This window comes from Daktulosphaira vitifoliae, unplaced genomic scaffold, assembly GCF_025091365.1.
Source record: "Daktulosphaira vitifoliae isolate Bord-2020 unplaced genomic scaffold, ASM2509136v1 Scaffold_4, whole genome shotgun sequence".
NCBI lineage: Eukaryota > Metazoa > Arthropoda > Insecta > Hemiptera > Phylloxeridae > Daktulosphaira > Daktulosphaira vitifoliae.
In genome coordinates, this window is record NW_026099575.1 from 37,696,667 (window position 1) to 37,719,237 (window position 22,571).

At 28.3% G+C, this 22,571-nt stretch overlaps 4 protein-coding genes across 5 annotated transcripts; 2 read left to right on the forward strand and 2 right to left on the reverse strand.

Moving 5' to 3' along the window:
• The first annotated feature begins 9,155 nt into the window (after nt 1–9,155).
• Nucleotides 9,156–11,986, forward strand: LOC126906281 (RRP15-like protein). The gene is made up of 4 exons (XM_050686733.1): nt 9,156–9,669; nt 10,096–10,181; nt 10,862–11,012; nt 11,617–11,986. Exons 1-4 carry the CDS (start codon nt 9,379–9,381, stop codon nt 11,719–11,721), a joined length of 633 nt encoding a protein of 210 aa, XP_050542690.1. The 5' UTR covers nt 9,156–9,378; the 3' UTR covers nt 11,722–11,986.
• A 505-nt stretch (nt 11,987–12,491) lies between these two features.
• On the reverse strand, nt 12,492–13,521 carry LOC126906283 (thioredoxin, mitochondrial). Its single transcript, XM_050686735.1, has one exon. It carries the CDS (start codon nt 13,361–13,363, stop codon nt 12,950–12,952), a length of 414 nt encoding a protein of 137 aa, XP_050542692.1. The 5' UTR covers nt 13,364–13,521; the 3' UTR covers nt 12,492–12,949.
• Nucleotides 13,522–14,703: 1,182 nt separating this feature from the next.
• Nucleotides 14,704–19,090, forward strand: LOC126906278 (terminal uridylyltransferase Tailor-like). 2 transcript variants are annotated; one of them, XM_050686729.1, is made up of 4 exons: nt 14,704–15,009; nt 15,770–15,941; nt 16,005–16,193; nt 18,198–19,090. In XM_050686729.1, exons 3-4 carry the CDS (start codon nt 16,055–16,057, stop codon nt 19,073–19,075), a joined length of 1,017 nt encoding a protein of 338 aa, XP_050542686.1. In that variant the 5' UTR covers nt 14,704–15,009; nt 15,770–15,941; nt 16,005–16,054; the 3' UTR covers nt 19,076–19,090. The 2 variants fall into 2 exon arrangements, with proteins under 2 accessions (XP_050542686.1, XP_050542685.1); XM_050686728.1 differs by having other exon boundaries at nt 15,862–15,941.
• A 507-nt stretch (nt 19,091–19,597) lies between these two features.
• Nucleotides 19,598–20,912, reverse strand: LOC126906282 (PRELI domain-containing protein 2-like). The gene is made up of 3 exons (XM_050686734.1): nt 20,475–20,912; nt 19,842–20,070; nt 19,598–19,785 (listed from the first exon to the last, which is right to left on the reverse strand). The coding sequence occupies exons 1-3, from the start codon at nt 20,599–20,601 to the stop codon at nt 19,614–19,616; spliced, it is 528 nt and encodes a 175-aa protein (XP_050542691.1). The 5' UTR covers nt 20,602–20,912; the 3' UTR covers nt 19,598–19,613.
• Nucleotides 20,913–22,571: the final 1,659 nt, after the last annotated feature.

Genomic DNA, 22,571 nt, shown 5'->3' on the forward strand with positions numbered 1-22,571 from the left:
TCGAGCGTATAAAAGTCTAATACATAAAAACACACACAAGAGGATGATGGTCCCACAATACCATTTGAAACACTCCTCCAAGGTTGATAGAGTTATCAGGTTTTTTTTTTACTTTAAAATAGGGTAAACTCTATATTTTAGTCGATTTTGTATACTTTATGAGCCAACCACGGGGTTGGTACTGCGACTGCAAGGAGTGGTGGTGACCAAGCCACTTCCACCGGTGAAATAGCCGGGAGGTTATTGGCAATGGACAGCTTGGATCTTGGAACGGAATTGACGTCGGCCACTTTCCTGGATGCGTCTCCAAAACCCTACATATTGGAGAGATTGCGGAGCGCGTCTAGGGGTGGTTCTACTAGGGTGGGACCTTTGGGTCAGACCATTGGGGTAGGCAGTGTGGTGGAGGTGGCGAATCCTTTTTTAATAAGACGGATTCGGCGAACGCCTGGACGAGCCTCCACGCCTCCCGACTACTCAACATTAGGTCCACCATGGACCTGACTCAGAACGCGGACCCTAGTCGAGACTCCAAAGAGTCCCGCTCCTGGGTCCACGCCTCGCACCGGAAGATGGTGTGCAGAGCGCTATCAGCCTCTACCGGGCGATCCGAACAGTGGTCGCACGTCGGCGCGGCTGCTTTACGAATACGGTGTAAGTACTCGTTAAAGCAGCCGTAGCCGGACATCACTTGGGTAAGATGATAAGTCATCTCCCCGTGAGTCCGGTCCACCCACCTGCCCAGCCGATCGGGTCCTATGAGGGACCTGGTCCACTCGCTTCTCGTCGTTTCCTCCAAAAGGCGAGTACGCCACCGGAGCATGGTCATCCGCCTGAGCGCTAGCCGGTCCTCGGGTTCGAGGGACCGGTTGCGTTCTCGGCGGAGCTCATGCCCGGCAGCGCGTTCCTCGGCGAGCAGGTCGGCGGGCGGCAGTGACGACAGGATACCCGCCGCCACTCCGGACACCGTTCGGTACGCCGAAACTGTCCGGATCGCCGCCCGCCTCTGCACCCTGAGCAGTAATTTGCTAATACATAATTTGAGTATTAAACTATTTATTAAATACATTTTATAGAGAATGAACCCATCTTGCCATAGAACTTTCTCAACAAAAAAATTATTTCGCAAAAGAATCTCGTGGGAGTGTACAACAAAAAAGTTATGCTCCAGATGTCACATTAGAGAAAAACATAGGAAAACAATTGCATATAATTACCACATCACTAAACACCTCTTCGATTGGCGCAGGTATGTGACAGATTAATTAAAAAAAAACCTATAGCTTTTCTCTCGTTAAAAATAGCTGACAATGCACAATATGATGTAGAATATGACATGCGACAATGGTATAATGCTATTTTCAGACCGAATATACCGTCCGATGATGGCCACATAGGATGGGAAAACGGTCTTATTAGCAGAAGTATTACTAAAAAAGTCGAAACTCGCAAAAAATTTCGAATTCCTACAAAGAATTATTGGTACCATTTAATTTTTTTAATACTCATTAAAGAAGTAAACTTTAATTTTTCAGATTTAAGTACTTTAAACAAATACAATCTATTTTCAGACAAAAAAAGAACTTCCTCTAAAGATCCTTGGGCACATATTTATCAGTCCAGCTTAGAAATAATTAATAGTCAAAATGAATGGGTATATGATAAAGAAACAGATTACAAAAATGTAATTCGTGAATATGATCTCATAACTGTAAATAAATAAATTTATATCTTTTGATCTATGTGCAACTTTCACGGAGTGCATTAACCACGTAAAAACACTTTTTTAGCCTAATGAATTTGAATACATTTCATATTGGTATCCTTTTGATTCACAAAAAAAAAAGATAATTTTTACAAAATATAAATACAATTTAACATAATTACACTATTACTTATTTATTTATTTTTTTTTCCTTTTCTTCTCACCTCTGTTAATATTCAATTCAATTAAAAAAAAAACAAACCAATTTATCACCTCCTTACTTTAACTTTATATTTACTAATTTTCTTCATAATGTATCGTTCCTATAGCTCTGAAAACAGCTATTATTATAATCACTTAAAGATTATTTAAAATACTCTACTCAATAATAGTGTAAAAGACGTTATTTCATAAAATAGATACATATTTTTAATTTAATATTGTATAAAATTAGGATAAAATGATTCTATTACTGACGATTGTATTTTCAACAATGTTTATTAAGACTCACTCATTCATTGGATACGACTGCTCCATTGAATATTTAAACATAACGTCATTCAGTAGTCTTTCAGTAGAAGAATGCGAGAAGCCTCAACCATCAAAAACTACAACTATAGACAGAATAAAATTACTACAGAAAACCGAATCACATAGCATTTATTTCAAAACTTGTCTCATAACAATAGATTACTTAATTTTTAAATGTGCTACATTTAGTGATCTGCAAGCTTTACCTGGTGGATATTATTCAGATGTTTCCGAATTAGGGACTGCACGATGCCATGAAATTCACAAAAAAACTAATCTATCAATTACCATCAGGAGGAGTAATACACAACTTAAAAATCAATCACACTACCCTAACCTCTCACACTATTGCTGGATCTATTGATCACAAAGGAAACTGTGAAAGCACCACATTTATTAATAATAGAGGTACTTTTCACAAATCAATAGTACAAGCAAAATTTCAATTTACACTAACTGACAGATACGCCACAGCAAATTATAGAGAAAATTCCATAATTCTACCTCATGGTGCAAGATTCACATTATCTGAAGCTTATGGTCTTGATTCGTCCAAAGGAGAAATCATATGGGCACAAACTCTCAAGACTTCAATCTAGAGTATGATGTATTATATGATGGTCCTGCTTCAGTAATATCGGCATCATCTTTCTCAAACCCTTCGGAAATAACTAAAACATTTCTAGTTGAAACAGAAGGAATTGCCTTTGCTTTAAAATATATAAAAAATGCTGATGCGTGTGGAATACCGGTAGTTCAAACTGAACACCCTCAACTTTACATTATCACTCAATCAAGACACATGAACTCATTCAATTTAAAAACTATATCACCTTAACTAACAGATCTAATATCCTATGTAAATATAAAATTTGTTTGGATCGAATACCGCATTTCCAGATCTCTAAATGATTTATATAATGACATAACAATGAAACAATGTAACATAGAACGAAAATTATTATTACAGAAATTATCATTAGCCTCATACAGTCTCACAGAATTCGCATTTACAATGTGTGAATCTCCTGGTTGCATGGCAATATCTAGTGGAGAAATCATTTACCTAATGAAATGCAAACCAGTCATGATAGAATTAGCAAAGAAGGACACTTGTTTTCATGAACTACCAGTAATACATCAAAACCAATCATATTTCATGGCACCAAAATCACATATTCTACAAAAATATGCAGCTGACATAACTTGCAACATTAGACTACCATCTGCATATTCTTTGAACGGAGATTGGTTTGGATAAAATTCACACCTAATAGAAGTAAAAACACCCCAAATTCTCAAACCAGAAACAAAATTTACATGGAATTATAAATCACCCGAATACTTAATGTCTGCGGGTATTTATAATCGTGATGTAATGAAAGCATTACAAAAACACTTAATGTTTTCACAAGAACTTACAGCTATTCAAAACAACATTGTACATCAAACACTAGGTTATGAACTAACCAATCAAATACATTTTCACAAGCTTATAGATCCATCAGTTATAAGCTCAATGGTAGAAGATAAATTACATCAAATGTGGGGATGGTTTACGTATTAGATTAATTTTTGGTATCTTTAATAATATAACTCATTATTTTATGCATAAAAATCATCAACAACATTATAACAGCAATAATATTGAATTAAACAATATAAGCACTGGAAATAATGGTAAAAATCAATCTCAAATTAAAACTCTTTCTTATATTTATCCAGATCTTAACCAAACCATACCACGTGATGTCTGATGGAATTCTTGATATTCCAATTATTAACTACAAATCTCCTCAATATAAAGAGAAACCAATTCCGACTCAGTACAATGAAAATATCCAGCATGACACTACTAAATTCTACGTTTGGCGTTACGGACAAACTGTATACTTATTTCCAAAGACAATAATAAAAAAAAGAAAAACATTCAAAAACCAAAAACGTAATATTAAAAAAAAAAAAATTAATTTTATGATTATCAATTATCTTGTTCACATATCTACAATACCTTTATTACTCATTATATTTATTTATTATATTAGAATCCTCTATGTTATTAATAGCACATTAACTAATAATTTTTAAATTCTTATATTATACTCGATTAACACTAAAATTATTTATATTTTCGTCATAATATTTATTATTTACTCTAAAATTTAATATTTATATTTTCTAGGTACCATTTACGTAATATCTCTACACTTGACACTCTTATTATATATTTTATATATTGTACCATCATTTTACTATTACTATATATTAGTAATATATATTTACATTATAACTCAATGTAAAATTACTTATCCTTTCTTATATTACTTTTATTTTATTACAATTTAATTTACTTAACACGCATACATACATAATTACATTATATTCAAATCATTTTTTTTAATTTTGTTCAATCTTATATTTCTACTATATATTAGTTGTGAGGACACAACACTTAAAAAAATTAGGGCGGATGTCGTGATATGCTTAATACTTTGCATTACACATCTCACAATTATCAATGAAAAATGTATAATCTGTATTTTAAACAACTTGTAAACAAACAAATAATTTATCTGTCATAACAAATATGCTGTTCAATATAATTTGTTATTATTTATATATATGTCAACTCATCTATTGTCAACTATATTATCTAATATAATTATCATGTGATGTATACTTTGAAACAATAAAATATAATCATGAATAGCACAAACGGCAATATCCCTGGATATGGGGGTACCTTTTTAGTACTATAAAAAGCACTGATATCCATTGAGAAACCAGCTAGTTCGTTCTTACGAACTACTCCTGCTCCTACATTTTGATCACGGACACGTGCTGCCGTTTGATTTATTTTATTGTGTATACCTTATTTGTGTTTAAAACTTATTTTAGTCTATAAAGACATTATTACCATAAATAAATAATATTGAGCAAAAATTGGCATTTCTGGTAAATACTTCATTTATCTTCTTGAACATTACAGAATACGAAGGTAAGTCAATTTATATCATCCCATTTATTTAGAGTTAATAATCTGAGTAAAGAACGATAAAGCAATAGATCTATAATTCCTTTTAACATCAAGAGTAATTTTGCTAGTTTGTTCACACCTACTACATATACACATTACAGGGTCTCGAGGGTCGGATTACCACCCCGTGCCTAAAAAGAGTTTAAAAATCTAATGCTTATCTGATTATATTAATAGACACTTCGACTGGGTATACGAGGGTCGGATTACCGCCCCGTTACCTCAGTGTCCTATTAAAGGTCTTTACAAATTTATTAGCTCATATTCCTCAATAAAGAGGACATACATTTATTTCTTCATATCTACTTGTCTTTATTGTTCTAAACCCTCGAACCATATGATCCCGATAGAACCACAACATCAGGTTCTCACCTTATACAAAAACCCAAGACCCCATCATTCATTTTCATTATTTTTATTATTATCATTATTTTTATTTTATTAATTTTTGTTATTTTTGAATTACAACATGTGAATTATAGACGGCGTGGGCCGCCCTGAAGCAATACCTCGCGGTAGTTCCAGAGCGGTCCACATTATACCGGGTTTGGAAAAAAAAAAAAGACCGTCTGAGACGACGCATCCTGTTTGGTCGCCGGGGTACCAGGACCAGTAGCCGGCAACTCCCGCTCCGGTGTGCGCGTCAGTTGGAGATTGACGAGGGCCCTTGCCATCTTCACCACGCGACGATGCGGGGAGTACACCTCCATGACGTCCTCGAGCTGACCCGCCTGCTCTCTGGCCAGGTCCAATCCCGCCGACAGCACCTCGTCGGACCGGCCAATCACCCTATTTGGTGACCCGTCGGCGTTGTACAAATCAATTACCGTCAGGGCCACCAGCTTGGGCTTTTTAGCCAGTACCGGCGCAGGCGTCGCCGGCATGGGGACCGCTGCACTGGGCGGTGTAACCTCCATTGTGATAGTAACAGGACACCCCCCACCAACCGCCGGCACTGGGGCATCCGAATCCCTTGAGGCAATAACTTTAACTCCGTTTGTTGCCATTATCATAAAATATAATATTTATTTATTTATTTATTTATTTGAATAAACGCCTGATATGCTCAAGTACAGGTTAACATAGTTTACAAAATAATTGTGATATAAATATTTAGGGGAGGTACATAAGATCAATTATGCAAAAATGTATGAATAAAAATGAATATTATTTGGACAGATTAATAATTTAAATAATAACGTTTTAGATTTGATAGATTATCAAAAAAGAAATCAAAGTTTGATGTATTACCTAATGTTAAAATTCTATTAAGTGGATTATTTTTACCATAGTTTGTGCGGTGTAATTTAATATGGAAAGTAAAGCATGACCGTGTATTATATTGGGGTACGTGAAATGATACACGATCTAGGAGAGGAGGGCAGGAGATGGTACCATTAATTAGTTTAAATAAGAAAGATGTGTCTAACATATTACGACGGGCTAAAAGAGAATCAAATTTTAGGTTAAATTGTAAACTTTGTACTGAAGTATCATCAATATAATATGATTTGAGGGGGCTGCTCTTCTCAGGGGAGCCATTCCCTCCGGCCAGTGAGCGGCTAACTTCACTGGTTGCGTAGCCGTTTATCTCCGTTCACACCCAAACGCTACCGCTTATTCGTCCATATAGGCTTATTTCACGGCTATTCTGTATATCTACAGGATTAACAAGAGTCTGGGCGGCTCGCTGTCCACGACCGCTTATTCATCAGTCCAAATGAATGGACCGTTTATTTCGCGGCTAACCTGCATATCTGCAGGCCGTTCCTCTATCCGCAAACTGAAGACGCGCCCGATTCCCCGAGCTAGGGACACTGCGCTCGTGCCGACATTTCGTAGCCCTGTAGAGCCCAAACACACCGACACAGTAGCACAGCGAAACGAGCTATATTACCCTCCTAGTGTGGAATAAAATTTGGCCATTTTTAGAAAAATTCTACAAGGATTGTCTATTACCAGAGATAATTGACTCTCGTTTTAACAAAGGACTTCCTATAAGAACAGGCTTGTAAAATTTAAATATTATACTATTTAACTAATGTAATTTTGTAAAATGAATTCTTATAGTTCAAATTAGTTTTTAATACGCTTATATTAGTTTCACCTGTATTTATGTATGTATGTATGTATGTTTGTAACTCTCCAAGCGCCACGCGTTATCGCATATCCCGTCGTCTATGGCCTTGAGACTAGACTGTCATAACGCATTCACCCCACCCCACGCCTTGCTCACCACACGACGGCAACACTATTCCTGTATAAATTTATTTTTGGTTATCGTACCCGTACACGCGTGCTTGTCATCAATATTATATATATATATAAATAAATTTTTATTTTGACTGATCAATACCATCCGCGTGCCATACGGCTTACGTATATATTCCTACCGCCGTTTATACCTCAAGTATAACGTTAGTAACAAAACACGGCTATACCTAGTGCATGATACGTTTACGTACTTAAGTCGCTTTATGCGTATATATATATATATATATTCTAATTACTATTAAAATTTATATATTAACACGCTTTATTCTAATTAAGAAATATAAAGTATTCATTCCGATTACGAAGGATGATTTCCGTATCGTCATTTTTCGTCACTACCTCCACGTTCAGGGAGTGAGTAATTTGCGCACCTGCTGCTTTCCTTGGATGTGGTAACCGTTTCTCTGATTCTCTCTCTGGAATCGAACTCTGATTTCCCGTTACCCGTAACAACCAAGATATTGATAGTAACTACTATCATAACATGAAACTAAAAAGTGAAAAATAAATATAGTTTAAAAAAACTAAAAAAACACGCTTTTAAAGCACATCGAACTAAAAAGTTAAAAATAATTTTTAAAATAGCTTAAAATAGTTATGAACAAAAAATACTAGTATTATTGTGATAAAAGCGTCGGGCGCTCAATATACGAAAAATATGGCACAAAGCACCCATGCTTTTATCACAATAATACTAGTATTTTTTGTTCATAATTATTTTAAAAATTATTTTTAACTTNTACATAATTATTTTAAAAATTATTTTTAACTTTTTAGTTCAATGTGCTTTAAAAGCGTGTTTTTTTAGTTTTTTTAAACTATATTTTTTATAATTTTATAACTTCAAAATATCGATGTTTATGTTATATGATTTTACGTATTTTTTGTAAATATTTAGTTTTTCTTAATCGTCGAAAATAAATAATTTAATTATTTTTATAGTCTATTAAAATTTGTGAAATCATGTGCGTTTATAAGTATTTACAGTGACGCTCGTGGTAATCTATGGTTTTTATACTACATAAAATAATCGTGCGTCGTTTTTAATATAATCTTATTGCATCAAAAAATATGGCAGGTACACAACCGATTTTGTTATCGATTATACAAGACCAAAATACTTCCAATAATGGACACTCACACTAATAATCATTTACTTCTCACACGACGACAATGCGTAACATTAATAATCGCAAAATTGCCTATATTCGACCCCTGAAAAAAAGTCGATACCCAGACGCCCTAAGAAGTTGGTTTATTATTCCAAAAACAAAATTAACACCCATTTATTAATCAACTTTGACTGTAATTTGCATATAGAAGATAGTGTTGTGAACTGGCTTTTTACTGCCTAATTGTAATTATGTAATTTAATAGTATATATATAATAATCATGGGAACGGAAGCCTCTTTTGTCTTGTATAAAGTATTTACCAGGCAAGCATCTAGTCCTTCTAGAACATTCGATGCTTGCTCAGCCTTTTTCAATGTATTGGGCCTACGGTCACAATAATAGGTCGTTGGGACAAACATTTTTTTTTTAACTTATAGTACGTAACAGCTTTAATAAAAGCTTATGTTTTATTAAATACATAATTATTAGAGATCTTTAATACAACAGTATTCATATCTGTGACGAAAGATAACATTGTTTATTAGAGTAAATTATAGATAAGAGATAAGATTCTCTATACTACACGTGCTCAGTGCAATCTATCGAAATTAAAATATCTCTTAGTACTTTTATTATAATAATTTTAATTATTCATTAAGTTTATTTGTCAATTATCTGTAGTGTATAAACATTTAAAGTAAATTTATTGTCAAAAAAATGGATACTGAAGAACGAGATCTTAAAATGGCTAACCCAGCATGGGCTGATGCAATGAATAAAATTTTAAAAACAAAAAAACGATGTAAAAAATCATTAGTGCTATCCAAAGCAAAGTTAATTTCTAATCACCATGTCAGCAAAATTAAAGAAGAAGTTGACAACACAGATGCTTTTGAAGTCGTTAATGAAGAAGGTGAGAAAATTGTCCAATCCTTTGATTCAGAAGATATTAAAGAAGAAAAGCCAGACTTAGATAACTTGGAACCTAGAATACCAAAACGAATTCGGGTATGTATATCAAAATAATACTGTAATTCTACTTTAACGTTATTTGGGTCATTATCTTATATTAGAAAATTATTATTTCATATGAATTTAGGCATTAGTGCTAAAAAACGTTCAGCAATTTTCTGAAAAAAAAAATTAATTCTTTTGTATTTTATTGAAGCTTTCTTGTATTATTTATATTATATAAATATATTATAATATCCAAATATTAAATTAAAAATGAAGATTTATGTAGCTAAATATTTAATATTTGAAACAGACACTATAAGCTTATGTAAAAAAATCTTCAATGGATTACTTTTGTTTTAAATACTACGTTCAGGTATTCTTCTAGATAATACCATTCAAATTCTTAATTTATAATGTCTTATTGAAAACTAAAAACTTATTTTAATTTTTGATTTTTAATCTTTATTTTATTTTTAGATTAAAGAACAGGTATTGATGGGAAGAATGAAACCATCTGTTACTGATAGAGTAAAAGAAAAAAATTTATCAAAAATTGCTACTAAGTAAGGAAAATATTCTTTAAAAACATTTTATTATATTTTTTATTATTCTTGATGAGTAAAATAATTAATTATAAATTAACTTCGTTAATGTTTAATGCAAACAATTTTTGGGGTTTCTATAATTTTTTCCAATAACTACAGGAATAATGTTATAAAGTTAATCACATAATTATTAATATAAAACAGATTTCAATTATAATATATATAATTATAATATCAATTATAATATGGATATATATATATATATATATATATATATATCCATGATTACATTGTTGGTTTATCAGAATGTATAGTTTTGTATATTTTGTCATTACTGCGCCTAAACCCATGTTTTAATAGTGTTAGACAAAGAAACATTTTTTAATTTTTTAAATAAAATTAAGATTTATCTGTTAAATCTTAGTTAAAACCGTTATGTAGAAGGCAGTTAAGACTAAGACTTTTTTTGGTTCTTATAAGCAATAAAAAAAAATTTCTAATGAAATTTCAAGAGTAAGTAGTCTTATAACCAAAAGTTAAATCAAGAATAAAATTAAGTTTTTAAGTTTGTAAAAATGAATAGCTTTTAATTTACTAATCAAATTATTTTTTTTGTTTCATAAAAATATCAAAACTCTTTCACTAAATTATATTGTTGCCATAATTAATTTAATGTAAATTTTAATATTATTTTACAGAGGCGTTGTTCAATTGTTTAATATGGTGAAGCAACAACAAAGAACTGTAGAAAAATCATTAAAAAATATTGGGTCATCTATCATAAAACAGGATAAAGTATTAGAATCATTTGATAAAAAAAAAGTTGTTGAATCATTTGATCAAAAAGAAGTGAGCAATATTTTTATATTATGTTATTAATCATATAAGAGACTTGGAATCTGGGATTGTTTATGGCCATTTAGTAGCTTAATAGGAAAGCTCTCATCTGGAAAGCATGAGACCTGCATTCAATTCTCGATTAGCTAGCTTTTTTTTTCCTCAGTTTTCAAGTTTCTTACAATTATAAGCAAATTTAGATTTATTTTGAGTATAACAAATAGAAATTGAAAATATTATTTTTTCAAAAATAAATAGAAACATTATAATGATTATAATTATTTTATTGTGGTTTTAATTTAAGTAGTGTTATAGATAAAAAAAAAACATGATTTTTTATCGAGTTATCCCATCACGTCCATAAACAAGAAAATTCTATTCCAATTCTCATCAAGAATATTCTTTACACAAGCGGCTATCCTATTCCACATAACATTTATATATCTCTCTACATTTCAAACCATTTTTTCTTTCAATTTCTTTTACTTATTCTCTTTTAATTTCCACTGTCTAATACTCAACTATCAGTGTTCTTTTTTTTTTTTTGGGATATGGTTCTTAAAACTAATGTTGATAATTGAAAAATTATCACTATTAAAATATTTTTTTTTTTTAGGAAGCTGGATGGGATGTATTAAGAGATGATTTCATGGGAGGAACTAAAATTAAAAATTGGGATAAAAAAAATGAAAATGACTGTGATCAAGATCTTAATTATTAAGTATGATAATATTTTCATAAATTTTATCTTTGTTTATATTTTAATTAAATGGTTAAAATTATTTTGTATTATATCTTGTTTTGTAATTTCATCCTATTTTTTTATTGAATTTACTTGATCATTTTTATTTTATTCTTGGTTTGTTTATTATCTGATGTCTCGGATTGATTTCAATAATATTCAATTATTTGTCATTTTTAATTAAAATTATTTATTTATTTTTATCCATAAACATTTATAACAAATAAATTATTTTACTTATAGTGATTTCTTTTTTAAACAAACTTCTAATATTCACTTTAAAAACCCAATAGGTAAAATTCAAAAGAAATGCATTTTTTATTTATTATTTAATTATTATAATTTTCAACATTTTATAAACAAAAATTATCTCGAATATTAAAACATTGACTACCATGAGGGTCGTTTCAGCTCCTTAGTAGAAATTTTAAGTGAGCCATGAGGGGTTATTTAGTCCTTCACTATTATGTTATCTTTGAAAACTCGTGGGGTCAAATAGCCCCTTCAGTTACTGTTTAAATACCGTATCATTTGATTTTCTGTTATCAGTTTATTAAAATGCTTCAATCAGCATTTAAATATTTACATATAGGTGACACACCAAAACAGGCATGGCAGTCAACGTGTTAATAGTTATTTGAAATATTTTTACCATCTCATTACTTAATCTATTCATCTGCAACTGTCTAAAATTATCAATATGTATTTTAATTATAGTAAAACAAACTAAGCATAATGAAAGAAAAATATGAAGTTTTAAATAAGACATCTATTTGTGTACATGAATCATAATTTTAAATAGTATTTCAATATTTTTTTTAAAAGTAAATTTAACATTCCTTAAGGCATACTTATTTGATTATAATTAAAAATTTCTAGTATAATTTTTTTGGGGGGGAGACATTTTTAACAGAGAGTTAGTCATCTAGATCATTTATAAATAATTTGTAAGAATAATTAATTTAAAATTAAAAATAGATAAAAAAATGTTAATTGTAAGTAAATTAATACTTTTAAGTTCATTAGCTTTTAACATTTATTTAATATCTTATAGATACTTCAATAGAACATATTATTTTATTATAATTTATTAACATAATACAAAATGTGTTTTTGCTTGAATGTTTTAATGCGGTAAATAATCTAATGATAAAATTATAATAAAAAATTAACACAATTCATCAGGTCACTTCAATATTATTGGTAGCTACTCTTCTTCTGTTTTTGACATTTTGTTTATCATTTCTTTGATCATATTTTCATCAATAAGGCCAATAAACTTTTCAATAACATGACCATTGCGTATAGCTAAAACAGCTGGAACTGCTTTCACTTCAAATGTATGAACTAAATCAGCATTTTTTTCGACATCAACTATTGCCAAATTAACTGATGTTGAATCTCCAATAAATTTGTTTAACATAGGTGTTAAAGTTGAACAAGGTTCACACCATTCAGCATGAAAATTCACAATCACAGGAATATTGCTTTTTAACACATTTTGTATGAAGTCTTCACTTCCATTAACTACGAATGATTTACGACTAGAATAATCTACCGAAATAGAACGTTTGGCCAATCGATAGACTTTTTTAAAATAATTAAAGCGATTGTGTGACATTACAAGTATTTTCTTTTTCTATAATATCCAAGATTTAATTTGTGGTACAATATTTTGACTCATGACATAAGCAGAAAATAATGCAATCAATCCTATAATTGAACTTATAGACAGTACACATAAAGTAGTTAAACGCCAAACAAAAAGTGTGTCAACAAGCTAAAAAAATAAAATTTAAAAGTTAACTTACAATAGATTTTGCCTAGACATCAAAAAGAAAAATTTCATTTAATTCTTAAACATTATTCTAGCAATCCACAAAATTTTTTATTTATTTAAATATTTATTATGACTATAAACTAATAAATACTAATATAAATTTTCTTAAAACTTTATTTAATTTAATTTTATCTATTAATGAATTTTACTTGCCTTATTGAGAGGTTTTTTGACTTCAGTTGTGCTGCGGGGTATGGAAAGCAAAATAATAGTAATAATTAATGTTAAAACAAAAATAATTGGCCCAATACTATGTCGAGTTCTTAGTGATAAAAGACATAAAATTAATGATGAAGACCAAAGACCTATAAGGATCACAGCTCCAACACCAATTATTGATTCATACATAGTATGTCCACCTATAAAATAACAATTAGGTGTAAGAGTAACAAATACAAATTTTATATTAAGTATCATACTAACCATAATTCTTTATAAATTGTTTTGTATATTTATAATAAAAATAATTCTCTAAAATCTATGCTCAGATTTAACTTTGCTAATAATATCTTAGAGTCAAAAATTTAAGTTTTGCTAATATTTTATTGACAATTTAGAAAAAATATAGTAAGCTAGCCTAGTTTTTATATGTTGTTATTTTTACAGATAACATGTCAATTTAATTAAAGAATGAATAATAAAGAAATATTACCCTAAATTATTACCTAATTATACGATTCGTTAGTTATAAATTATGCAGACTATTAGTCTGTAATATAGAGAATTATTTGGTCATCTTATATATTAAAGTTATTTATCTTACCAAAGTGAAAATAGTATTTTCAATCATTATATATTTCTTAATAAATTTAATACTGTTTTAAAATGCATTGACACTATTATCAAACACAAATTTAAAGTTACGATCATAGATAAAAAATTCTATATTATCTATGGTTACATACAACATTATTTACTCCTTTGATCATATAAAATTTTAGCCAGAAACATGATTATAAATAAACAATCTATAATCATTGAATAGAGATACTACTATCTATACTCGATGTTACAACCTAAGATAAAAAGATATAATGATGATCATATGGTGATATATGTGATATAATCGTTGACCTCAAATAAAGTGATTATTTTAAAAATGTGACACGAGGTATTATACAAAATTCCTCAATAGCGTTCATTATACAGCTTGATGATTGAATAATTAAAATTAAGTCATGTAAATTACATAAATTTAATTGTATTCGATTAAGCAATACGTTTTAAATACGTAAAGACAAATAAAATATTTGTGAATTTTTATATACATAGTGATTTAAAGTTTAAATGTGCTCTTAAAAATTAAAAGTCCTTACTTTATTTTAGCGATTATGGGATATTGAAATTATTTAGTGAGTTAGGTATCCAAAATAATAACACGCTAGAATGAGTCGTTTAAATGAAAACTTAAAACCATGGCAACAAAGGTAACTACAAGAAAAAAATTGTTTAGATTTTAATGGAACTCTCAGAGTTCTACCATTAGTAAACTAAGTTATCCTTTCATACTAATTACACTTTATTAAGTTAATTTTAATAACTTGAGTATAATTATTAGATATAAAAGAACTATAGTTAATTATTTTTGGGGACTTAATAATTAAGGGGTTCTTTCTTAGAAACTTCATCATTCTATGTGTAAAAAAAAATGCATTATTATATTTTATACATTTTAGACAATAATAGACATAGTAACTATATATGAGATATATCCCAGTTTACAAAATGCACTCATTAATAACTTTATAAAATATATTTTTACATGAAAGAGCATTGGTTATCAAAGATGTAGCAGAATCATTTTTATATTAGGTGGAGTTCCTTTCATCAACACTGAACATTTAATTTGGCTAACTCGGGTAAACAAGTTATCTCCTTGCCTCTCTTTAAAGACTTTTGAATGGTTTTTAAACTTTCTTTTAATAAAGTTTGGTAATGTTCTGTGTTCCAAATACTAATATATTTAGGTAGGATGTAAGGAGATAATCACCTCAAGGTGTAAAAATGTTCATACCCAAGTCCCAAATTTTTAAATATTTTCCTAATGCTAAATTAAAACTTTTTAACATTACTATAAAATAATAAACTTGCAATATTTATGTTCAAATTTATCTTTATTACTTAATTGTTATAATACTGTTAAATGTTATAATACTTAATTGTATTAATTATATAGTTTCTTATTAGGTATACAATTGTTGTACTATCAGGCAATATTTTCAATTATAATAAGTACTAATTTAGTTTTAGTTACAATGAAATATTTATATTTTTGATAGTGTTTGGCTTAATCAAACTAATAAAGAAACTAGAAAAAGATCAATAACATCTAATGAAAATTTTCAGTGTTATAAAAAAAGTAAGTTTTATTATAATTAAATGTGATTATAAACAAAATTTCTAAAGTTTCATTTCATTTTAGAAAAGTATGAATCTAAAGTCACTCCAAATAATCCAGAAAGCTTAGCAGTGATGATAAGTTTAGAAATAAAAAATGCCCTTTATAATTCAAAATTAAAGCATGTGACTATAGATGATGTACAACCTTATGGTTCTAGAGTTTCCGGACTTTATATTGATGATAGTGATGTTGACATCCATATCAACTGCTGTAAGTTAATGATATTTTAAATAAAAATATTTTCTTGGATATATTCATAATAATGAAAACATTTTTATCTTTAAATTTCTTTTGAAGTCTTAAATTTGATAGTTGTAGACTATAGTGGTATTGCTGAGTAAGAATTTTGTTTGTGGTTATAATTCTTTTCTTATTTTTGATTTATAATTTTTCTTAGATAGCTTAATATCCTCATTGTCAATTCTTAGTTTTTAAGAGCCACTAATTCTCAATTTTATTTCTTAGTCTTATTGTTTATTCGTTAAGAATAGATATAAAAGTAAATAATTTGGATGAATTAATATAATCTAAATTTTTTTTCAGATGTATTTAGTTATTTGGCACCTAACAACAAAATTAATTTTTCTGTCATCTTTATATTTTTTTTTAAGTGGAGAGCATATAAAAGTAAAAGTTAAACCCTCTTAAAATAAAGTTGTTAAGCTTTCAACATACCCCTAAGTACACAACTAAGTGAACCAATATGTAATCCTATATATGTACCACTATTATAAAAAAAAATTATATTTAATCAAGTAATAACATTTAAATAGAATTCTGAGATTTCTTTATTATAATAAGCAAGTATCAGGATAATAATAAAAATAAAAATCCTGATAGACTATCTACATTTTTTACTCATCCTAAGCAACAAACATATTTAAGTAAATTCATTATATTCTATTATAGCGTCAATTTAAATCAGAATTGGGAAAATATGATTTTATTTTTTTGTCTAACACCAAGTATTTTCACTCAATTTTTTGGTATGTCTTAAAATTTCAAATTATACTTTATTAAAGATTGCTCTAAAAATTTAGAAAAATATGTCTTTGTTCTCTATAAATAGATGGTAATCTATTTAAAAAATAGAGCCCTCAAATTTCTTCTAAGTTATCTAATTAACTACCATTAAATCATATATATGAAATAGTAAAGCACTCAATTTTTTTAAATTATTAACTTTCTATGCGAAGCTGAGAAGGTATTGGTTTTACTATAATGTGTTTTTTTTTTTGTCTGTTACCACTTTTTCTCAGCTTTCACTGAACCGATTTCTTTTAATGATACGTCAAAAGATCACAAATCGTATCTAGTCGAAGACATTACCCTCAAAAATTGAAAAAAATTCCCTCGTTCCCCGTAAATAGGGGAAACCTCCAAAAAAATTACAAATTTAAAAATTGCTAATTTTCAAAAAATTTTCAATTCTTTTTTACTTAAAATTGCCATAACTTTTTTGAAAATTACCAAGTCAATATAATTTTTTTTGTATAGATGCATGATATCATTAACTTTCATTTGGTATATTTTTTTTATAAATCTGACCCTTTACCTGCCTACAGGGGGGGATTCAAAATAACAACTTTTTCACAAAAAATTAACTTTTTCAACTTAATTTTTGAAAGTGTTCCGGATATACTGACACTTTTATATATATCTTAAATTAAAGCTAATGTAATGTACTTTATTATGGAAAAAAAAATGTCAGACTTTATTTTGTCTTCACGGTGAAAATGGCTACCAAATGCTATGTTTGTATGAAAATTCTCAATTTTATTTTTTATATTTTTAACTTTATAATGCTATAACTTATTGAAAAGTGTAAGGATCAACACAATTTTTTTATGAGAAATAATATTTTGAATAATCCCTTTTTTATTCGACATACTTTATCTTCATCAGGATATTAATAAGGAACTGGCAGATCATGTAGCTTTTGGAATAATCCACCAAATTTTTAAAATTAAACACTATCTAAAGATTTGCATCAAAGCGTTTTTTTTATAGTGATTTTAATCACTGTCAGATATCATTATACTTGATCCAACTATGCTACATCACCACTGTGCCGCGACCCCCCTGTGCTGGGTTTTTTTTAATTTGTGAATAATGATATGATTATGAATTTATCTCCTTATATTCTATGTTATAGCTATATAAAGCTTTTTTTTTTTCATGTAATTAATAATGACTATTATATCTTTTTTTCAGCATCTAATCTTTCACCTAGAGAAATGATTCAATCAATAGCTAATGTTCTCCGAAATGACAAAAAATTTTATAAAGTTTTTGCTTTATATTACACAAAAGTTCCACTTATTAAATGTATTCATAAACATAGTGGGGTTGATTGTGATTTGTCATTCAATAATATGTATGCTATATATAACACATATCTTCTCAAGCACTATTTAACTCTTAATCAATGCATAAAATCAGTATTAATTGAACTTAAGTTATGGGCCAAAAAATATGGTTTAATTAACACTAATGGTTTTTCAAGTTATTCCTTTTACTGGCTTGGTTTGTTTTTTATGCAAGTCAATGGCATCATACCAACTGTTTGTGAATTACAGAATTCTACTTCCGAGTTTAAAGTGGGATATTGGAATTGTGCATTTTCCAAAGAAAAACAAGAAGATACTAAAATCAATAAAATTAGTGTTTTTAATATTTTAGATCAGATGTATACATACTATTCAAATTTAGATTATGAAACATATGTAATTTGTCCATATTTAGGTCGTTTATTATTTATAAGTGATTTTAAAAATATTGAAAATCTACCAAATGAGTTATCAAAGTATAAACAGTTTTATGAAGACAACAAAAAAGAACAGAAATTATTGTTTTTAGGAAGTAGTAAGTTTAATATGTATGTTCAAGATCCTTTTCAACATAATTATAACATTTGTGCTAGAGTAACTCCTAAAATATTTTATAAATTTATTGATGCTTGTAAAAAAACAAAGTCAAATTTGATTAATGAAAAATTAAATAAAAATATTGAAATTTTTGATACAAAAATTACTAAAACTACTTCAACATTTGTAAAAAAAGAAAAAAATTATGTCATTGACTCTAAATAAATTACTTTTTAAACATAATTTATTGTATAATTGAATTAGTATATCTAAATGTTGTATTTATATAACCTACTATCAGTTTTAACACTCTTTAATTTTTGGAATAAGATTAATTAAAAGATAACAAGAAAAATAAATTAAAGAGTTATGGGCCATATTTTTACTTTAATTAAAAATGATTAAAAATAAAACTTACTATTTGTTCTATAACTTAATGATAATACAATAATAGAATTAATTTCTTTTTGAGAAAATCAATAAAAATATATTATTGAATTTAGGTAACCTCTTAAAATACTTAGAAAAAGTACACTTTGAAGAAAAAGTCTGACGTAATTATAATCAAATATTTTAAGCCCTTAACCCAAAGTTTTATTAAGTGTTCTCCTACTAAGATATGGAATATGTGTATTTTACAATTTATAATCTTATTTTTCATGAAGTATTTCAAGATATAAAGAAATACAAGAAAAAAAGTTCAAGCTGATAATCAACAATTTTTTTAGATTAAAAAACTAATAGTACTTAAAAATATATTTTTTTATTGTTTTAAATTATTTTTTTCAGTTTTTTCACATTCATGCTCTACTATTTTAATATGCTCTGATAGTTTTTTTTCTATATAATTTTTTAAAAAGTATTCTACAGCATAACCAACTCCATGAGGTTGTGTACCAAAAAAATCTGTTATACCATCAATCTCATATTTAGTCCTAAAAAATATAAAATTATAAGGTTGATAATTTTTAATTAAATTTAACTAAATAACCATTTTGGATTTGGTGTCATTGATAGCGTAATTATATTGGATAAGGTTGCAATATCTGACCAACTTAAATTTCTTGTTCTAGCCCAAAACTTTTGACCTTTTTCGTCATACCAGCATTCTTCCTCAATAATGAATTCCGGTACATGTAATGAATTATCTCTACGTAAAACTTGAGGAATTATATTATTACATACAAGTCTATGTTTTGTATATTCAAATCCATGCTCATCTGAAAAAATTAATTTAATAAATAAAACAATGTAAAAACCTCGTAACAAGAAAAAATGAATAGGAAAATTATCTTAAAAATTAAATATATCATGGACATTTTTATGATCTCTATAACTAGTGGCGTAAACTGAACAGATAATTTCACACAAGATTTTTTACTGTTGACCCATTTTATTAATTTATACTATTTATTCAATTTATTATTTTATTACTAAATTTTCAAATAATTATCATGTAAAAATACATAAATTTCTAGACTATTAAAAATCAAGCCAAATGCTATCCCTAAATAAAGTTCTTGCCTTCAAAATATTTTAAAATAGATTAGGATCATCAAAAAGATATAATTATATATCAGTTTTATAATGATCATAATTTAATAATGAATATAAATAAGTGTACCTATGTGTTCATCAATAAGTTCTGAAATTTTTACAACTTCATCTTTTGTTCTTATTTGGTTGTAATGCATTTTAACAGTTTGAAATGGTTGCTGAAAGACATGTATTAAAGAAATTGTAAGAACCATTTTTTTGTTAATGCATATAATTTTTCATTTTTGGTTTTCTAAATTGACAATAATTTTACAAAATAATAATTTAATGGGATCATAACAGAGAAGATGAACATGAAAAATATAAAATTAACACAGTGTAACTTAATTTACAATTTTATTAATATTATAAAAAACACCATTGAAGTATTTCAAGGTACGTCATATTCAGCTTAACTAGTGTAGATAACTTATTGGTCCTTGACCATTCACAGATTAAATAAAACAAGTATTTTAATTCGTATAATCGAGTAGCGCATATATAATAGTGATAGTAGTAGCAGTGAATCTGTAGCGCAGGCAGAGAATGTAATAAAAATATAAGCCAGTACGAACTGTACCTCATATGCTTATAATTTAATAAATACATGACGCATAATATTTTCGGGATTAAAAGTTGTTAAAGATGTCAAAACCTGGCAGAGCACCAGTATATTTGTTCTATATATTGTTGTTATTATAGGTAATTTGAGATCTCAAAATTATATTTAGATGTTACGTACATTTAATAAATAAACGATACATCAATTTATAAGACTTGGTCTGGATTCAGAGAGGGCAAGGGGGTGAACATCTAGGGACCCATGAACTTAAAAGGCACCTCAAAAATGTTACTAGCCTTACATAATTAGTAACATACTGTTTTTCTGATTTTTTTCTTGAAATAGTCAGAAAATTAATTAAAAAACAAGGTAGTAAGTATTATATATCAATTTATTATAAATTATTTATCATTATATATATATTATATATATAATTAATCAAAACGTAATCATTATCGCGGCACTAAGATTATTGTAGTATTATGATATTAATACAATAAACCAATAACTTTAATAGTGATACAAATTAATCAAATATGTTTAATGATTAATTATAAGTAAGATTTTTATTGACCAATTTTAGAAGTGTATAATACTTTTGAATGGTAACAAATATATAAAATTAATAAATGAAATAAAAAATTTAATTTTTAAAAAATCAGAACGAGGGAAGTTTTATTTTAGCTAGAATATATTTTTTTTATGTGAAAAATTAAATGCGGCAAGTCAGACGCGCTCTTGACATGGCGAATTCTCACTCGGCTTGGCATTTTCTTTACTCTCTCTCACTATGCAAAATACTTTTACTTACGAGGTATGTTCAGAAAACTACGGGAATTTTTGTTTTTTTAATAAAATATTTATTTATTCGTCTACATTAAAGTCGCCTTAAAAAAAGTCCCCATTAGATATTATGCACTTGTGCTAATGCTTCTTCCAATCCTCGAAACACTTCTCAAATTCAATCTTTGCAATAGCCTTTAGCTCGTTTAGTGATGTGCTTTTAATGTCATCTATGCTTGTAAAATGAGGTCCGTTAAGATTCTCTTTATTTTTGGAAAATGTAAAAAGTCACACAGAGCCATGTCTGGCATTTATGGAGGCTGGGTCATCGTTACAGTATTGTTTTTGACCAAAAATTCATAATTCAAAAAATTCAAAATCGATTTCTTCGATTTAAATTTTTTAAGTGAAACCACACGTTTTATCGCACTTATTGATCATTTTTCGGTCTTGGCGATTCAGAATACCTCCAATGGGACGATTGAGCCCTAGTTTCGACGTCGTATCCATAAACTCATGTTTCGTCACCTGTTCTAACACGTTTCAGTAATTTTAAATCATCGTTGACTTCGTTTAAGTGATTCCTGAGCATCATGATTAATTATTAGAATGATCTGAAATTTGGCATACTTATATTAAGTCTTTGAAGTCAATTATTATAGTTTTGTACTGGCTGATGTATTCGGATTAACTGAACAAAATGTATAAATACATATATCTCACAACCTTACTTAAATGAAATTTAATTTAAGATTTTTAAACATTTTAGGGAGAGGGAGCAATTTTTGTTTATATAAGTAAGAATTTGGTCAGTTATATTAAAAAAATTGAGACCTAGTT